The sequence below is a fragment of the Antechinus flavipes genome, chromosome X (assembly GCF_016432865.1).
Source record: "Antechinus flavipes isolate AdamAnt ecotype Samford, QLD, Australia chromosome X, AdamAnt_v2, whole genome shotgun sequence".
In the NCBI taxonomy this organism is placed as follows: Eukaryota; Metazoa; Chordata; class Mammalia; order Dasyuromorphia; family Dasyuridae; genus Antechinus; species Antechinus flavipes.
This window is the reverse complement of record NC_067404.1, coordinates 7,010,744-7,030,073: the sequence shown is the minus strand read 5'-3', so window position 1 is coordinate 7,030,073 and position 19,330 is coordinate 7,010,744. Positions and strand designations below refer to the sequence as shown.

Sequence of the window (19,330 nt, the reverse complement as noted above, 5' to 3'; positions counted from 1 at the left end):
CCTACTTCTATTTAAGGAACGATCTCTTCTGTCACATTAGAGTGGACTGTGCACTTTACCAGTTTCCCTCCCCCCCCCAACCCGGCACCGGGAAAGGAGAAGTCTATAGGAGGCTAGGAGGAACGAGTGGGGCGAGGGGCGGAGTTCTTGACCAAAATAAGTAACTAAAGGGGCGGAGCTTCGGGCTAGAGGTGGGGACCTTGACTTAAGAGAAGAAGCGGGAGGCGTGTGATTAAGTGTGGCCTGAGAGGGGCGTAACCCTCGACGGCTAAGGGGGCGTGGCCACGTGGCGAGCGGAAGCGGAGAGCCCGGCAAGGCCACGTGGGGGTGATAGCGTGAGAGCCGACCTGGAGCTGAAGCGGCGGGGTGCGGTACACTCTGTCTGGATCTGAGCCAAACCGGGGTCTAGGCGGAGCCCCGGGGCGGAGCCAGGACCCAGCGGGCGGTCTCCCAGACCGGCGGGGCCGAGCCAGGGGGCGGAGATGGGGAGTCGGGCGAGTAGAGCTGATCTGCGCTCGGGCAGACGAGGCTTAAATCCGAGTACAGCCGTGGGCCCCGTTGTCTTCCTTCCTCCGCCGAATCGGCAGCAGACCCGGGACCTAGGAGCGAACGCTGGTGAGGACCCCCCCACCCCCACCCCCGGGGCCGCCACTCAGCCCCAACCTTCTCCATCCTCAGCCGCCGCCCTGCATCCCGGCCCCAGTCCTTTGCTCTCCATCCCAGTCGCCTTGTTCTTGAGGCTCACTGCAGCTCTCACGCTCCCCAGGCTCTTTGATCTTCTTTCCCCAAGCATCCTCTCTCATCCCATTCCTCTGGAACCCCGCTCAGCTCCTCCTTCCTTGACCGATCGCCGCCTTGTCTAGATAAGGTACCGTGCTAATTCCCTTCTCAGCCCTGATCTGCCTTTCCTGCCCCTTGTACTCGTCTCTGAGGATCAACATTTAAAAGAAAGCTTCCTTCATACCCCTAGGGGGCTTTTTAGCTTAGCGAGGAGATCATCCCTACCTCCACTGTTGACCTAACCTGCTCGTCGTGCTTTCCGCTTCTCCCACCTGCCAGGGAGAAACTCCCCTCTCCGAGCCGTCTGCTGAGGCAGATGGGATTGCATTAAAGTTCTGGTAACCCCGAAGCTAGCCCCAACAGGTAGCAACAATGGAACCCGTGGCAGGGCCAGCTCGGGATCGGGACCGTCCCGCTGGCGTCATCCCTAGCCGAGAAGCTCCTCTGAAACTTATTCAAAGCAAAACAATGCCAATAGTCTTCTCCCCCAGGCCGGTGCCGCCTCGCTGCGAGTGCTGGGTAATGTTGCAAAGTGGGGACTGGGGGAGTGGGACGGTCGGATTAGAAATGGAAGCCTCCAAAAAGGCCAAGGAGACATAACATTCCGTGCTGGATTGTGCTGGTCATATGGCGAGAACCTCCAAGCTGGATGGAAACTTACAGAAGGGAGGCACCTTTAAACTCCCAACAGCCATAAATTTCTCCAGGGTCGCAGACAGTGGAACCCGTCATCTTCAAAGCCAGAGAAGAAAGGGCTTAATTAGCATCTTGCCCTGAGCTTGGGACCCATCTTCAAAGCAGAAGATCAGTGAATTAATTAGTGTCCCTGCTGAGGTCCTGATTTTCTAGCCAAGATTAACTCCACCTGTGCTCCTACCCTCCAATCTAGGAAGATCTTGAATTGGAGTTCCCAGGTTGCAGGCTCCAGCTTGAACTCCTTCTCCAGATAGCCACTGTGAGAAGGGGGGAGGGGGAAGAGAGGCCACAGAGGGATGGGATCCTCAAGCTTGGCCCTTGACCTAACCTAGGATAGTTTTAAATGGCTACAAGATATCACTGCAGGGCAGCTTTCTCAAGGCACCAAAAACCTAGATTTTTTTTCCTTTGAAAAAATCGGAGAGAACACTTCTAAACTCCACTCACCATGGTGATTGCTTCCTAGATCATCCCTTGAAACGAGGGCAGTCTGGGGAGTTCATTGTCCCTCTCCCGGGGAGGAGCAGTGACCTTCCAACTATCTCTTAGCTGGTACTCCCCCGCAATCCTGCCTTCTCTCCTTCCTCTAGAAAACAGCATGGCCGAGCAAGTGGCCCTGAGCCGGACTCAAGTGTGTGGGATTCTCCGGGAGGAACTGTACCAGGGTGATGCCTTCCACCAGTCCGACACGCACATATTCATCATCATGGGAGCCTCGGTGAGTCGAAAGCCCCCACGCCACCCTCCCGCCTCTTGCTCGGCTTCCAAATAGTTAATGGGACATAAAGGCGGCATCTCAGATCTGGAAGGAAACTTAGAGGTCATCTGGTCACTTTGGACCTCACCCATAACACGAAGGAACCCTTCTGGCTCTCTAATCCTAGTCTCAATTTGTCAGAAAGCCAGAGAAGCGGGGTGATTTGCCCAATCAAACTCTTCTGCTTGGCAGAGGTCTCTGTTCTCCTAGTGGTTCTCGAGGCCGGGTTCCTCCCTCCGCTCAAAGTGGTTTCTCCTGATTTTTTTGTCCTGGGGGTCAGGGCTGCGATGATCCCCCTGATTTTATAGAGGAGGAGAATAAAAACCCAAAGACTAGAGTGATTTTTCTCCTCTCTGTCAGAGCAAGTTAGTCATCATCAGCTTTCCAGCTTCCCAAGTTAGAGCCTCCCCTCTCCCACCAAAATCCGGGTGGAGAAGGTGGTTTGTTGGGAGGCTGATATAGGGGAAGAAGGCGAGGTGCCACTCCCCAAGACTAGTGAGAATTTCTTGAGGGAAAATGATGAAGAAGGGGTCATGGGTCATTCTTCCTTATCTGCCGATTAGTTGGCTTTGTTATTTCTTGGTCTAACCTGACTCAGGCATCTGCAGGTGTGGTTTGGATAGACTGATAAGGCGCCTCTTTGGGCCCCTCAGAGTTACTAGATACCCCACTCTTTCCCTCTGACGGAGCCCTGAGGTCCCAGGGGTGTGTGAAGACCTTGAAGGGGTTTCCAAATCTCAGTTGGTGGATTTCTTGTCCACTTTGGGTCGTTTATTGATTTGTTTCTGGAGTGCTCAAAGGAATAGTCTTCTAAATTAACTGATTTGAGACCTGAAATTTGGAAAGCCCTTGCTCCAGAGGTTTGGGGGGCCCCGGCCACCACTACCTTCTTTACCAAGGGCAGCCTGGCCAAGTTGCGTTTCGAATTCGGGGTTTGGGCCTAAACTTGCCCTTCTCGGCTCCGACCTGCTCTTTAGCGTCGCGATGCCCAGCAGCATTTGCAGAGTGCTACAGGCTTTGCCAGGCACCGTTCTACCTTTGGCAGTGCTTCCGTGGGCCTCCTTAACAATGCGAGCATTTTCAGTTGAGAAAGGAGCTTTGACTGACCCCCAAGCTGAGCGAGTAAGATGCTCCCCCACAGACGCCGAGTCCCTTCAGCTCCTCCGACATCCAGGGGACCTTGGAAGGATCTGCTCTGCCCGTCTTCAAACATTAGAGAAATGAGAGCCCTTCTCTTGGTCAAGTGCCTTTGAATAGATCATTCCTCAAAGGTTTCCACGTCTGCACCTTCCAAAACGCAATGCAGCTGAGTCCAGTTGTTGGGTGCTTACTGTGTGGCTCTCCCACTCCCCCCAAGGTGATTTGCAGCTGGGAGTCAGCCAGGAGTTGGGGGATTTTACTCGGAAATGACAGAGTAGCTTGAGGAATGGCAGCTTGTAGAGGGGGCAGAAAGTGGACCGAGCTGGCAGAAGAGAGCGAGAGCCAAGAGAAGTCTTCCCTCCTCCCTAGCTTTCACCACATGTTTCTTAACTTCCAGTGCCCCCCCCCCCCCCCCCCCCCCCCCCCGGTCACTGTTTCTCAATCTTTAGGGAGGCCAGGATTTTGTCTACAGACTCATTTCATTGAAGTACAATAACATTGTGTAGTCCCAAAGGAAGCCCCTGAAAGCCCCAGTGGGGTGTCGGGCAGTGATTATGTAGAGGGGGTACAAGGACGAAAAAGAACCAGTCTCTGCTCCCAAGGAGTTTAGGTCTGAGAAGACTGTGTGTGTGTGTGTGTGTGTGTGTGCGCGCGTGCGCGCGTGTGTGAACGTGTGCGTGTGTGTGCTCACTTGTGTATATACTGACTAAATCCAAGGTGGAGAATGGGGGATGGAGAACCAGGTAGAAGGTGGTACTTGGGCTGAGGCTTGAAGGAAATGGAGAGATTCTAATGAGTATGAGGAGGTTTGGGGAGTCCCAAGGCATGGAAGGAAAGTGGCAAGAGCAAGCAGGAAGAAGGCCACTGACTAACTTACAGAGGGCAGAAAGGGGAGGAGCATGTAATGAGGCTGGGGGGAGGGGGGCTGGGAAGGGCTTTTTCAAGGCCAGGCACCGGGCACTGAGATAAAGAGCCGCAACTTTATAGTAAATTCAACTCTGATCACTGGACTTCTGCGTGCTTGGGCTCGCAGTGGGGGCTAGGCCAGGCGTCCTCCAGCTTCAGGGCCCATAGAGCTGCAGATCGGCCCACTTACCTTAACGGAGAACTGGCTGGACAGTCCCGGCAGTCCAGGAGGTCGCGTTCTGTATGGCCGAGAGAATACCGTGGAGAGAGAGAGAGAGAATTCGATAAGTCATTCGTTATTGGAAAGCCAGGGCTAATGTGATGGAAGGGGGGCTCCAGGAGACACAGTGGGAGTGGCAGAAAATAGAGGTTTAACCATAGAAAGAAAGAATGAAGCTCTACTAGATGGCGCCCTGATCGGCCTCGGCCTCTGGAGCCCAGGATTCCGAGACGACCTTTAGCTTTCCGTGTGGCTGCCTTTGTAAACCCGGCATCCCTGATTATCAGCCCCAAGCAGAAAGTGAAAAGGCAGTCCCAGGTTGTGCGGCGCAGCTGAGGCGGTGATTGCCGACAGCCGTACTCAAAATGCTTTTAATAAGCTGGGCGATCTGGTTTCCCAGGCTGCCTCGGTGGGGAAATTAGAAATTATAATTGGGAAAGAGGCTGCTCGAGACAGGCAGAAAACAGAAAGGAGATATCTGCGCTCTGGCTAAAGCAGAGCTCTCTGAGACTCGGGAGCCGGCCGTAGCAGCTCGTGTTCTAGGCCGGGAAGGTCATCGGCCATTTACCTGCCGTTGTGGTCACTAAGAAGTCAGCTTAGATTTGCCGTGCTCTACAAAGTGTCTGTGGGCAGCCAGGCGGTACGATGGATAGAGTGCCAGACCGGGCCGAAATGCAGCCTCAAGGACTCATGAACTGTGGGACCTTGAGCAAATCATTTCACCCCGTCTGCTGGAGAAGGAAATGGTCAATCCCTCCAGTATCTGTGCTGCGCAGTTTGAACAAAATCTGAGTGAGGGGCTGGACTCGGCCCGGAAAGATTTCCATCCCAGAGGCGGTTAGGGTCAGACTCCTGGCCCCAGAAGCCAAGGGCTTTGGGCAGTAAGACCTGAGCCAGGAGGTGAACAGCCAGGAAACCAGCTTGGACGGGGGGACTAGAGCCAAGATGAAGCTTTGGGGGGAGCTCTCCCTTCCCGCTGCAGGTGAGGGCCTAAGACTGTGCCGACAAAGGAGCGCCTAATGGGAGACCTGGAAACTTCTCGGGAGAGAAGGTGAAAGGCTCCACTCTGTAGCTGTTCCGACCTGTAATTTCCTCCTCCACAAAGTGCCTGTTTGGGTGCTGCCCCCTCCCCCGCCCTGCCTGCTCCAGCCAGCAGTTCTGCCCCAGGAACCACCTTACTTGGGAGCTATGGGCAGATTGAGGGTGCGTTACTGCCCCTGAGTGATTCCGGAAGTTCCATAAAGAAGTGGGGGGCTGGGTGGCTGGAGGCTAGGGTGGGGCAGATCTTTAAAGGCCAGGCCTGGTGGGGGCTGGGTGGCTGGAGAGACTTCCTCTTCCCCCCTTCCCCCCCCAAGACTTCTCAGTGACTTCCTCAACCTCTGGTTATCAACCTGGGAGACCTTGACCTCCCAGAGGTCACATATAGGAGCTTCCCAAGAAAAAGTTTGGCCATTTGCCAATCTGCCCTTTGTACAGGAACCGCATGGGACCATGGGACGGTGTTGAACGATCCCTGTTTCCCTCTAATGTGGGGAAACAAAAATTTACATAAGTGGACTCTACTGTATAAATGTAAAGAGATAAATACATGTTCAAATGAGGGGGTGGGGCAGTTGTAGAGCAGGCACAGGCATTTGAGGGGGGGATCCAGAAAAGCTCTGTACACCAAAGTCTAGCTTCATGATGGGGTGGGGGGCGCCCAAGGACAGAGGTGAGGAGTCACGGGAGTCCATGATGGGAAGTGCCCAGACCTGAAGTTTGGCCAGATCCCTGAATGGGAGGGGAGAGGAGGGACAGCCCTTGGCAGCAGGTGTGGACAACCGGCTAGAGAGGCAGGCCAGCCCCAGAGACCAACTAGGGGCATGTTGGGATATGAGGGGGAAAACCAGTGGGAGGAAGAGATGTTCCAGAGGCGGCAAAGGCAAACTTAGTAACTGATCCACTGTGTGAGGATGAGGGAGGCAAGGGTGAGCCTGAGATGGCAAGCCGGGAGACCGAGGAAGGAAGGGCAGTGAGCATTTCTGCAGTACCTGCCGTGTACCAAGCTCTAGGCTAGTGCTTTTCCTAGGCAGGATGTCATCCGATGAGACTGGAAGGCTCAGAAGAGGGGAGGGCACGGGACGAAAGAGGGGAAGCTCTCTAGGACGTGGTACCCCGTCACTAAGAGAGACTTCCCTCATTGGCTTAGTTTACACTTTCCGTGATATTCCTGCTGTGTGTTTGTCCCGGCGTCCCACGTCTCGCTCGTCTCCACTCTGAGGGAAGCACAATGTCACCCCGTTAGACTCAGGACGATTACATGACAGAAATCAGACCCCTTCAGACCAGGCCCCAAGTGTAGCGGTGCTCTTAGCAAGTAAGATAAACCGCCGGCCCTGGGGATTTTGTAACAGACTGGCAGTCATTTCTGGGGGGAAGGGGGCGATCCTTGGTGGAGCAGTTCTGGCGGCTTGCTGATGAGCTAGCCCCTGGGTGTGGTCACCAGCTCCAGAGGAGCCCTCCCGCTTCCTTGCCCCCTCCCTCCTGCCTGTCTCCTTCCCCTAGGAGCTGTCCCAGGCTAACCCTCCCCAGCCCAGCTCAGCCGGCTGTATCTCTGCTTGATACAGACAGGCCCCCCAAGAATACGGGCAGCAGTGGTGGGGAGGTCTGACATTCGAAAAGTCTCCCCCCCTCCCTGCTTGGGCAATCCTAAATGGTCTCCTCTGCCCCTTGGCTGTTTGCTGCACTTCCTCCTCTCCCAGAGTTCCTGGTCGCTGCCCCAGATCCGGTCAAAAGTCAAAAAGAGCCATCCTTTTTTATTGAGCTCCCGGATCGAGGGCTCAGAGGGGCCTTAGAGAGTTCAGTCCCTATGTTTTGTAGCCGAGAGAAGTGAGGTCGCCAGTGAGAGCCGGGATTCTTACCCGGGACCTCTCTAGTCTCGCTGTCTGCTTTCTTACTGCCTTTTAGTGGAGACTGTGCATTTGAGAGATGAGGGGGTAGAGAGAGCCAGGAAGGGAGACGAGGCATAAGGAAGTTCACCATTGCCCAACCCAGAAAGGGCAAGACCTCTCCCGGCCATGTGACTTTGGACAAGCTCTTTCCTCTCCGAGCCTTGGGCAGCTGGGGAGCGGCTTTTCTCAGAGGCTCCTTGCAGCTCTCAGTCCCGGCTCTTGCTTGCCCCTTTGCAGAAGCCATTTCTGCTGTGTCATGGTGACACTGAGGTAGCTCTCCCCAAGGTAACACTCCCCATTTGCAATGACTCACCTTTCCCCATTTCTAAGACTTCAGCCTGGGGCTTGCTGGGAGGTGCCTGTGCTGTTCTTTCAGCAAGTCCCGCCCTCTCCTCAGTCTCTCCCCAGGTCCTCCCCAGTTCCCAAGTCTCAAAGCCAGCTCTGGAGACCAGCCAGCTGAGCCTGGGCCAGGTCCGCTCTGAGCAAACAATTCAGCAGAATCCCCACCCACCCAACTCGCCCAACGCCGAGCTCCTACTGGGCCCCTTGAAGGCAGCCTGAGATCACCTCATTGGAAGAGGCCCGGCCCTTGCCCCCAGCCCCTCACGGTTGGCTCTCCCGCAGTTAGCTGTGGTGCTCGGGATACCCCGGGAGAACAGAGGGCGCAAGCTGATGTGCAACTTCTCATTCCGAGGGGACAGGTCCGGCTTAGAGGACGTAGAGTTCGGTTACACAGCTAGTGAGGGGGGGCGGCAAGGATGACGACCGACCCCGTGACCCCAGGCTGGAAGGGATATTTCGGGATCGATTCCCCGACCCGACCCCCTCCTTTGACAGCCAGGAAAACAGGCTCAGACGACTGTGGTCACACCCCTCGGCCTCTCTCCCCACTTGGGGGGACTGCAGCGCTCTGAAGCGGGCTTTCCCTCCAGATCCCTCCCTCCAGAGCGCAGGCAGGATTTGATTGTAATTGAATGCTTTCTGGGCCTGGGAAGTTCTCCTCTCTGACGATACTGCATACAGAGTGCCAGGGCAAGCCTACCCGTGCGGACTCAGCTACTAACCACGGGCAGGCTTTGAGTGACCTTTCAGAGGGTGGGAACTTTTGCACTCCCCCCCACCCCCACCCCCAACTTGCTTTCATTGGGAGACTCAGAAAGGGGGTAAGGAGAGATCTTGATCGCCCCTTGAGTAGGTATAAATGGGAGGAAGGAGTCGCTCACAGGCCCGGCAGGCTTAAAGGTCAGCCCACCCTTGCCACCCTCACAGCCCGTTTCCGGGTCATAGCATGAAGAATAAAGACCCCAGGCAAGAGAGCAGTGCCCTAAAACTGGCCCTGGCCAACTGTACCCTGGGGCAAATGGAGCGGCCAAGGGCAAGGGGAAGTGACCCCCGGCCAGCCCCCTGAAACAGCTTCCTGCGGACTTTTAGGCAGTGTTCCCCGGGAAAGACCCGAGGAGTGGAGAAAGCTCCTCTTCGCACCGGCTGCCACGTTCCTGTGGGCCCCTCATGTTCTTCCTCCTGCGGCTGGGTGCCACTCACTGTGTTTGCACATCAAGATTTCTGTTGCTCAAAGTTGCCCTTGACAATGTTCTCTCTGACCCGATTCCTTTTTTGGTGAGGAGCCCCAGCCTGCAATTTCCTGAGTAAGAAACTCCTGCTCCCAGAGCATAGCGGCACTTGCTCTCCACTTTCTGGCCTGTGGTGACTTGGCCAGGGTCACACAGCCTGGATTTGTCTGGACGGGCCTTTACCCTGTGTCGCTAGTCATCAGGGGCGACGGGATTTCCCAGAAGCACAGAGTTTTGTTGAGGCCTTCCAGCTTTGGCCAGGAGAGAATTTTCACCCAGTGGCTTTCTACCCCCTGCTTGAGCCCGGCGCCGCCATTGCTGAATAGCTTGAGCTGCTCCAAAGGCTCTTCCCTCCGTAGAGCTTCATCGCCCTTTCCCCGACTCACCCTGGCCGTGCCCTCTGGGCCACTCTCTCCTGCGTGTCCCCACATGCCGGCCCTCCCCAGTACCCAGAGAACCGTTTCCCGGGCCACCTCCTGCCAGGCTGCTGTGAAAGCCTGGGCCCTTCCCCAGCACAGAGACTGATGGAGGGGTCGTCGGCCCTGGCAGCTGCTACTTCCCACTTCTGAGGCTGTAGGCCCCGGGACCCCTTTAGCTTCCTCATTCCCACACACCAGACTCAGGCTGCCTTCCTGTGACCTAGGCGGGCCACTTGGGGCTGCCAGAGCTGGCACCAGATCCTCACGTTTTGGGCTAATCCTCCCCACGTCAAATCCCTCAGCCCAGTGCTCGGCACGCCAGAGAGAGTTTTGAGAGAAACTCTTTATCTGTACGGTACCGTGTCGTGGAGTAGCCGGAGACCGCGTTCAATCCCGCGTGGCCTGTGAGAAGTTCCTTCGCCCCGCTCCTCTGCGCCGTCTTCCTCAAGCAGCCCAGCGTCGTCCATTTCCTCAGCACTCCCCCATAAGGCGTGGGGGGTGGTGAGGTCCCGGGACGGCCGACGGGACAAAACGAGGCAGGCACGCTGGAGTGGAGGGAGTGGGTGCCCTTCCAGGGAGTGAACGCTCGTGGGTGGTGGCTGCTGGGCAACCTTTAGACAAGGAACGGGAGAGCCTCCATTTTGTGCTTGTCTGTCCTGATCAGTCCCATCCCCTCTTTTCTTCAGGGTGACTTAGCAAAGAAGAAAATCTACCCGACAATTTGGTAAGTTTGCTCTCTGCCAGCTCCCTCGGCTTGGGGCACAGGAGGACAAGACAGGCTGAGGAGGGGGGGGGGGCCGGGGGGCCGCCCACCCTAGCCCTGCCGATCCCCAGCCTGAGCCCCCTTTTCCAGGTGGCTGTTCCGTGATGGGCTCCTTCCCGAAGATACCTTCATCGTGGGCTATGCTCGCTCAAACCTCACTGTGGCTGACATCCGGAAACAAAGCGAGCCCTACTTTAAGGTGGGGGCCCTAGGCTTGGGCATCACTGTCTATCCATGTCACTTCCCCCATGAGGCCTCAGTTTCCTCTGGAAAATGAGGCACCTCATGAAGTCCCTTCCGGCTCCCTTCTGCTCTCGTCTTCCTGCCCCCTTTCTTCTGGAGGGCTGCGACCTTACAGTGGTAAGATGCTGAAGCATGATGGGAAGAGCGCCACCTTTTTAAGTTCCCAGCTCCATCCCTACCCTCCTGGGTACCCCTTTCCGAGCCGTCTCCCCCAGAGGTGAGCGCCTCGGTTTCCTGTCTGTGTTGCCCAGGCCACTCCCGAAGAGAACCAGAGGCTGGAGGAGTTCTTCTCTCGAAATTCCTACGTGGCGGGCCAGTACGACGAGCCGGCCTCCTTCCAGCGTCTCAATGCCCACATGAACTCCCTGCATCACGGGACGCAGGCCAACCGCCTCTTCTACCTGGCCTTGCCGCCCACCGTCTATGAAGCCGTCACAAAGAACATCAAAGAGAGTTGCATGAGCCAGGAGTAAGCGTCCCCCTTTTCTCCCCAAACACAACTGCCCCACCCCCCTTGAGGCAGGAGAAGGGTCCCGTCCCATTACCGTACGGACAGTGCTAGGCACTGGTGGGCAAGGGAATTCAGCATAGATTTAAAAGGCTGCTCCCTAGCTTCCCTGAACAGGCACTCCCTAAACTTCCTGTTGTTCAGTTACTTGGGTCTCGTCTGACTCCATGACCCCATTTGGGCTTCTCTTGGCCGAGATACCGTAGTGTTTTGCCATTTCCTTCTCTCTCTCATTTCACAGAGAGGAAACTGAGGCAAACAGGGTGAAGTGACTTGCCCAGGGTCTCACAGCTAAGGAAGTGTCTTGAGATCAGACTGGAACTCAGGAAGATGAGTTTTCTTGACTTCAGGCCTGGTGCTCTATTTACTCTGGCACCGCTCCTGGCCTGGGAGTCTCCCATCCACCCCTACTTTGGGGTATTCCATTCCTGAGAAAGAGCACTGGGTTTGAATCTGGGCCCTGTTCTCTTTGTTAATCACTGACCACGGGACCCTGGAGCAGTCTTTCTCCATTTCTGGGCCTGTTTTCTCCTCTGTGATATGAAGGAGTTGAGCTAGCTGCCTGCTCCTGTGTCTAGGATTTCACAGGTCGGAGTTCCTCCTCCCCAGGAGATCAGTTCTGAGCCGCAAAGATGGGGCGAGGGCGGGGAGGTAACCGGCTTCCCAACCGCAGGGGGATGAGTGACCTTGGGCTCTGGCTCCCTTTCTTCCCGACCAGAGGCTGGAATCGAATCATCGTGGAGAAGCCTTTCGGAAAGGACCTTCAGAGCTCTGACAAGCTCTCAAACCACATCTCCTCGCTCTTCCACGAGGACCAGATCTACCGGATCGATCACTATCTGGGCAAGGAGATGGTGCAGAACCTCATGGTGCTAAGGTGAGCGGGCAGCCCAACTAGGCCCAGGAGAAACCCTGCCCGGCTGCTGAAAAAGCCCCGAGCAGAGTGATTCACCAGGGGCTCAGGGAGGACGCGGTCCGGCCGGGCTCTTTGCCTTGCCGCGGCTGCCCTGGCATTCATCCTCGTGGCGCTCTCTCCCCAGATTCGGTAACAGGATCTTTGGACCCATCTGGAACCGAGACAACATCGCCTGTGTGATCCTCACCTTTAAGGAGCCCTTTGGCACTCTTGGGCGCGGGGGCTATTTTGACGAGTTTGGGATCATCCGGTGAGAGCCAGGGGCCGGGCTGGGCCTCCCTGGAGGATGTGGCTCCTCTTTGGGGAGCTGCCCCTCAGAAGAGGTTGCCTCCCCCACTTTATTCCCCGGGGTTCTTTGCCCTCTGCAAGAGGATCTGACTCTGCTCTGCTTGGTCCCAGGAGGCAAAAGCCACAAGTGCAAGTCACAGAGATTCCAGGTTTCCTTTCTGGAAGGGGAGGGGATAGAACGTCCCAGAGTCAGAAAGGCCCGGGTTCCCATCTCCGCCCCTTCGGCCGCCCCCTCTCCTCTGGAAAATGAAGGGCTGACTCCCAGGGACCTCCCTAACCCTAAAGCTGTGATCCTTTGCAGCCATCACCAGAGAGTTTGAGAACTTCTGCCCAACAACAGGTGTTGGAATGGCTCCCCAGCGGAGGCTGGCAGAGAGCCTGGCCAGGGGACTCCTTCCTGTACAGGAAAGAAAGCTGGAGACCTGCTCGTGTCCGAGGCTTCTTCCAGTCAGCTTTGGGATTCTTAAAGCTGGGGTGGGGGTGGGGGGGGGAGGAAAGGGGGTAGCTTGCCATGGTGGGTTGAGGGCTAACCTCGGCCTCTTGGATTTAAGCCCTCCCGCTGATATATGCAGGCTGTGGGGGTGCCCCGAGCAGCTCACACCCACAGCTGGTTGTTGGCGCATTGGCAGAGGGAGTCGGCACGTCATGAGTTCCTTGTACAATTGACACCGTAGATGTGAACCTAGAGACGGGAGGGAAGAATCTTGGGAGATATCCCGAGGGAAGTGGAGATGCCAACAGGACCTGTGCGAGAATTGGGAAGAGATATGGGCTCTTGGGGCTTTAAGAAGGCCTGGGGTGGGAGGACATCAGTAACAGCCTCTGAGGTTCCAGGTATGAGAGGGCAAAGGGCTCTGAGCCACCCTGGAGAATAAATGGAACGACATGGTCTAGAACGTCCTAGGACAGGAGGTGGCTACAGTAGCCTGTGCAGTCCCACGTGGTTTTTCTCTGGGAGCACTTTATAGCCTGGTTGAGTCCACGGGAGGCTGCCCAGGCTATGGACCTTGAAAGCAAGTGGACAGGAAGGGGCCTTCAGGTGGCCAGGAAGTGGGCCTCAGTGAATCCCAGGGATTTGAGCGGCCATTCAGTTGAACCCATCTTCAGGTGGAATACCTTCTCTGGCCTAGTGATGGAGTGGCTGCCTCCAGAACTTGACCTGAAGACCTCTCACCTCTCCCACCCTCCCTCCCCACAGCCCCTTCCCCTGGAGGATAGCCCTCACCAGTGGTTTTCCTTTCAGCAGGTTGCCTTGGCATCTTCCCATTGCCATGGGTGTTCCCACTTCTGCCTCCCGGAGCCAAGCAGACTGAGCTTTAGCCCCCTCCCGAGAGGAGCCCTTCAGAATATGAAGGCAGCTCTCCCATGTCCCCGGAACCCTCTCTAGCCCAAATGTGCCCAGCCCAACCCTTACACAGTATCTAGCTGCCCTTCTTGAGTTCTTTGTTACCTCACATCTCCAGTCCTGACTTGACCTCCTCTCTGCCCCTACAGAGACGTGATGCAGAACCACCTCTTGCAGATGCTTTGCCTAGTAGCCATGGAAAAACCCGCCTCCACCAATTCCGATGATGTCCGGGATGAAAAGGTCTGCCTTTGCCTCGGGGCGGTCCGGGGCATGTCGCCCGCGTGGCTCTGGGGGCTTTTACTCCCAGACCAAGTTGGGTTACGGATGGAGCACGTGGCGCGAATGCCAGAAATACATACTACCCACAGGAGGAACCTTGGGCTTCCTGGTCATGGGTTGGGCCCAGGAAGATGCGGGGGGGGGGGGGGGGGGGGGGGGGGAGGGGGGAGGATCTGACAGTAAATCGAGGGGCATGGACAGCATCGTCACCCCTCCTCCCTGGGCCTCACTATAAAATTAGACTTGGAGGATGGACTCCAGGCCCTATCTCTCTAGGCTCCTATGGCTAAAGCACCTCGTGGCTTTTGGATTAGTGGGCCGATGAGCTGACTCTCTGTCGTGCTGCTGAAGTCGAAGGATGCATGTGTGCCCAATAGCAAAAGCAGGGTCATGGGAGGGGAGAGTGGAGGTAGCCCCCCAGAGCCCCCGTGCCTATTGATCCAGCTGATACGTAGACTGGAGACCTAAGTTTCCGGGACCACTTGGGCTTGCCCAGAGGGCCCAGCTCTGGGCTCTCTATGTACCCTATCCCAGCTCTCATGCTTCCAGCCTTGCCTCTCACCTTGGACCTGGTTCATGACCAATCTGCCCCCCACACCTTCCTCTACTCTCTCAGGTGAAGGTCCTGAAGTGTATCTCAGAAGTGAGAGCAACCGATGTGGTCTTGGGCCAGTATGTGGGGAATCCAGACGGAGAAGGAGAAGCTACTAAGGGCTATCTGGACGACCCTACGGTTCCCCAAGGCTCCACCACGGCCACGTTTGCTGCCGTGGTCCTCTACGTGGAAAATGAAAGATGGGATGGTAGGTGCTGATCTCTGTCCTGGGACCTGCAACGAGCATCTATGGAATGGCCACTGTGCCCTTGACCTCCGAGGTCGCGGTGACTTCTAGCCCGAGTTCTGGGAGCTTATGGGTCCGCTTTTCTCTGCCCCGTCTCCTCTGGTCTTTTGGGGATTTCAGTGACTTCCCTCAGCACGATTCTGAGGCGCCTGCCCAAAGCACAAACAAGTCTCCTTTTTCCCTTGGCTGAATTGAGGCAAACAGCAGATGTTTCCAGAAATTTTTCTTGAGAAACTGGGGGGCAAGAACATGCCGTTTTCAAGCTAGAAACAGAACCTAGATTATCTCTCCTTATGTAACTAAGCTTTGGCCACAGATGGCCTCATGGCCTGCCCCACTTCCTGTTCCTCCCCTCAACCGTGCCCCGGGGCCCTTTCCTCAGACCATTCCCTTTTCATTGGCCCATGGGCCAGTGAAATCAGCACTTCCTAATGCCCTTCAAGCAGGGGGATGATTTTCATTTAGTATTTCATGAAACAAAGAATTGTTTTTTCAAGTTTTGAGTTCCAGATTCTCTCCCCTTTCCTTGAGAAGGCAAGTGATTTGATAGGATTATAATGGCTAGGAAGTCATCTGGGACATCCTGATGCATTTGTCCTTTCCCTCCCTGGAAAACCAACTCTCTTCCTGCCTCAAGGGCAGTGATGGGGAGGCCCCCAGACATATGGCCCTCATGGGCCAGGAGGAAGCGAGAGAAGCTCCGATTACCGTCTCCGCTGCTTCTTGGCGATACGCAGGTCTCTTCTCTCTCACGTGCAGTGACTGCACGGATGCCTGAAATTAGATGGTCTGACTCCCGATTGAATGGAAGCTCCCTGAGGCTAGGAACTGGTTCATTTTTTTTTTTTAATTTTCAAACCCAGCACCTAGCATGCAGTAGGCACTTAATGTTTGTTGAATTAGCTCAAATGCCTGTTGTATAGGCACTGAGAATACAGAGGGTCCTGGTCCTCCTACCCGGGAGATTGCCCGGCCTTCCAGGCCTATCAACAGCTCCGGTTAGAAGCCGTACTCTGAAAAGCAGTTGAGCCCGCTGGATTCAGTGGCCTCCTTTTCTGTGTCTGCTTTCCGGTGCAGGTGTCCCCTTTATCCTCCGCTGTGGAAAAGCCCTGAATGAGCGCAAAGCGGAAGTGCGGCTGCAGTTCCGGGATGTGGCCGGTGACATCTTCCAGCGCCAGTGTAAGCGGAATGAGCTGGTGATCCGAGTGCAGCCCAACGAGGCCGTCTACACCAAGATGATGACCAAGAAGCCGGGGATGTTCTTCAACCCCGAGGAGTCCGAGCTGGACCTGACCTATGGCAACAGATACAAAGTGAGCCTGCGGCCAGCCGTCGCGGGTAGCTGGCCGGGAACCTAAGCGTTGGCCAAGCGGCCACCGTGGGCCGGGTGACGAGGGTGACGAGGGAGGGCGATCCAGGTGCCGAGGAGAGGGCCGGCCCAGGCCAGGCGTTCCTAACTGTGGAAGGAAGGAGAGGATGATGGGACCTCTTTATTGCACCTTGAGGAAAAGAAGGGACTTGAGCAGAGGGGAAGAAGGAAGGGAACGTCCATTCCAGGCACAGGAGAAGAGAGGGCAGGACCCAAGCAGGGAACAGCGCGCATTCTAGTTTGGTTTTTAGTGGAGAATAATAGGAAATGAGGCTAAAGGTAGGCTGTCGCCAGACTGGGAAAGGCCTTGAGTGCCAGAATTTGGAAGTTGGGTATTCAGTAAGCACTGATACATTTTGTTTGTTTTTTTAAAGAGAAGTAATGGGACCCTAATGGTCTGTAAGGGAGTTGACTTAGACTTCATCACGAAGCATGGCAGGAGGAGACGTTAGGAGGCTGTGACAGAAAATAGGAGGGTCTGAACTCAGGCGGTCGTGGTGTGAACGAACGTAGAGCAGAGGGTGGTATGGGGCAACTCCGATCTGAAGGTCTGCTCATCCACCTTTGGCCACCTGGTGCCCGTCTGGGACTCCAGGAAGCTGGAGCATACGCAGCAGCTACCCCCTTCTAAAACCGCCTCCGCAGCTAGGCTAACCCAGGCTGAGGGTAACTGATGGTCCGCAGCCCGTCAGTGAGTTGGGGGGTGACTTCCCCCAGCAGAATGAGGAAGGAGAACGCTCTGTGGAGCGCTTAGAGCTTGGTCAGACATCGGAGACGTCGGGGTCATCTGTCGCACCCTGGGCCGTCGGCCGCGATCTGGACTTTTGTCTTGCCACGAGGTGATTCTAGAAGAGAGATTGAGGACAGTGACTTTGTGCAGCCTTGTCTCGCTTAAATCCACTTCCTGCACAAGTAAAGACTTGCCCCGATGTGACGTCCTCTTTGAAAGTGAAAGGCAGGACACAATAGAGGAAATATGAGAGAGGCAGTAGGGGAAGGTACAGGAAATAGGATACGGCTGCTCGGTGATGAGAACGCGAGAGAGTGAGGAGAGAGGCACACACAAAAAGGAGTCGGCTGTGACTTTTGTTAAAGTGAAATGAGGCATGAACTTCTCAGCACTTCAATTTACTTACCATTAAAAAGAGTCTTTAGCTCCTCAGAGAGCCCAGACCAAGGCAGATGGCTCGGTCGGACAGATGAGAATTTAGAGTCGGAAAATAGTATGACTGGTTTCAAAGCTTGCTCCAGCGTCATCCAGAAAGTAAAACTGAGGAAGGAAGTCAAGCTAGATAGGATGGAGCCGGAGGGAAGGGACTGCTGGGGAGACATGGCAGAAGGGCAGAAGCCAGTTGAGGCTCGAAAGTGACGGATGAGGAGGCGCCGTCAGAGAATCTGACCAATAAGCCCTAGCACACGCGGGACAGAGAAGTCAGAGACCGTCAGAGGCAGGGTGCACGAGCAGTGAGGCCGAGGGCCAGAGAGGAAGCAAAGGGACGTTTGTGAGATCTGGCAGTCCTTGTGTGGGTTAGCCTGGCACCTTCCCTTTCCTCCCCTTCCCCCCCCCCCCCCAGTACTTACGCCATAAATGTGTGCGAAACAAATGAAAGAGTAGATGAAGGAAGGGAACAAGGGAATCAAAGTGAGCTTGGCTGTTCCCTGGCTGGCCTCCCCACTGTGGTGCCTTCTTCCGTCTTATTTGCCTCTCCGGACCTTGCAGGATGTGAAGCTGCCCGACGCTTATGAGCGCCTCATCCTTGATGTCTTCTGTGGGAGCCAGATGCACTTTGTGCGCAGGTGAGGGATCCCTTGGGGTGGTGGGGTCTGGACCGCTGCTGCCCCCCATTCTCTGCCGGGACAGAGGATTGGGCTGGTTTGGGGACCGATGAATCTGGATTCAAAGCCCACTTTTGGGGTCTGGAACCGGTCCCTTGCCTGCCCTGGGTCTGTGTCCTCCTCTAGTACCCATGATCCTTCAGTAGCCTCTTCCTGGAAAGCCTTAAAGCCTGATGAGGGAACAGGAGGAGAAAGATGACCTTGCCCAATTCCCACAGGACCAGCCCAGGTCCAGCAGCCTTTGTTTTTCAACTAGAAAGATTTGGCCAAGTGGCTGCTCTCCCAGGTCTGAAGGCTAAGGTTGACAGAGGTCATTTAGCAGGACGTGGGTGTTGGAGAAGACCACTCACTCTCCTTGCTTCTCCCTCCCCTTCTCTCTTCTCTCCATAGAGAGAGGGGCTTTCTGTCCTCTCATGCTCTCATTTCTTTTTCTCACCCTCCACAACCCTTAGCTGGGGGCATCGGCAGCTGCTGCCATTTGGGTGCCTGGGAGTCCCGGCCCCCTCCTCCCCCCCGGGCATGTCCAACTCTGGCCCTCCCATGATGAAGCCCATCTGGGCCCCTCCTCTCTCTCCCCCTCCAGTGATGAGCTTCGGGAAGCCTGGAGGATCTTTACACCTCTGCTGCACCACATCGAGAGGGAGAAGACCCAGCCCATCTCCTATGTCTATGGCAGGTGAGATGGGGCTTCCAGGGATGGCCAGAATGCTCCCGGCAGCCAAGGGCAAGGCCCCATTTTGCCTTTGTGTTTGTTTCACAGCCGCGGCCCTCCCGAGGCGGACGAGCTGATGAAGAGAGTGGGCTTCCAGTATGAGGGCACCTATAAGTGGGTAAACCCCCACAAGCTTTGAGGCAGCCCAGTGAGCCACTAGCGCCAACCCCCTCTTTGTTCCCCATCCCCAGTCCCCCAGCTTCCCGGCCTCCATCGTCATTGTCTTGGCACATCGGCCTTACTTCGGGTCTGTCTGTCCTGTCTCTCTGCCCATCCCCTGTTCACGTTTTATTCGCCCAGCAACTCTTGGGACCACAGGACCGGGAGCCTGGCCCTGGGGGAGAGGGAAGGCCCCATCGAAAGATTCCCCGGCCCCCTCTACTCCCAGCAGCCGGCACCTCCTCAGCCCTGTTTACAGCTGCTACCAGACACGCTTCCACCTGCTTGGGCTCCCAGAGCCAGCCAGCTACATTCCAATAGCAGCCACTAGAGGCGGCCTTTGTTTCCCCTCGGGACTGCAGCTTTATGAATACAGAGAATTACCCATCCTGCTGCGTGCGTGGTATTCACTGCGTCGGTGTCCACCATCCCGGGTGCTGAGAAAGCAAAGGCCTAAAGTTGCCTCAGCTCTGTCTTAGACTTTACACTACAGAAAACCTTAACATCCCGCCTTTCTCACGTGTGCCCTCTCAGAACAGGGTGTTGCTCACAGAAGTGTGAGCCCCCTCCCCCCCCCCTCCAACCTCTGCCCAACAGTGCCATCTTTGAGAAGAGGCCGCTTCATTCCCCCCCAGAGGAAGCTGGGTG

The 19,330-nt window shown here is 55.9% G+C and overlaps 1 protein-coding gene across 1 annotated transcript; it reads left to right on the top strand.

Annotated features, from left to right (window-relative positions):
- The first annotated feature begins 397 nt into the window (after positions 1-397).
- Positions 398-19,071, top strand: G6PD (glucose-6-phosphate dehydrogenase). The gene is made up of 13 exons (XM_051967745.1): positions 398-615; positions 2,067-2,194; positions 10,106-10,143; positions 10,273-10,381; positions 10,677-10,894; positions 11,652-11,810; positions 11,974-12,099; positions 13,632-13,725; positions 14,381-14,567; positions 15,684-15,919; positions 17,696-17,772; positions 18,395-18,487; positions 18,572-19,071. Exons 1-13 carry the CDS (start codon positions 483-485, stop codon positions 18,660-18,662), a joined length of 1,689 nt encoding a protein of 562 aa, XP_051823705.1. The 5' UTR covers positions 398-482; the 3' UTR covers positions 18,663-19,071.
- Positions 19,072-19,330: the final 259 nt, after the last annotated feature.

What these genes read in the sequence shown, in the direction of transcription:
- G6PD (XM_051967745.1), top strand. Translation starts at nt 483, where the DNA reads ATGGGGAGTCGGGCGAGTAGAGCTGATCTGCGCTCGGGCAGACGAGGC. An exon ending in CAGAACCTCATGGTGCTAAG is followed by an intron (nt 11,811 to 11,973) that starts GTGAGCGGGCAG and finishes CTCTCTCCCCAG; the next exon opens with ATTCGGTAACAGGATCTTTG. An exon ending in CAGATGCACTTTGTGCGCAG is followed by an intron (nt 17,773 to 18,394) that starts GTGAGGGATCCC and finishes CTCCCCCTCCAG; the next exon opens with TGATGAGCTTCGGGAAGCCT.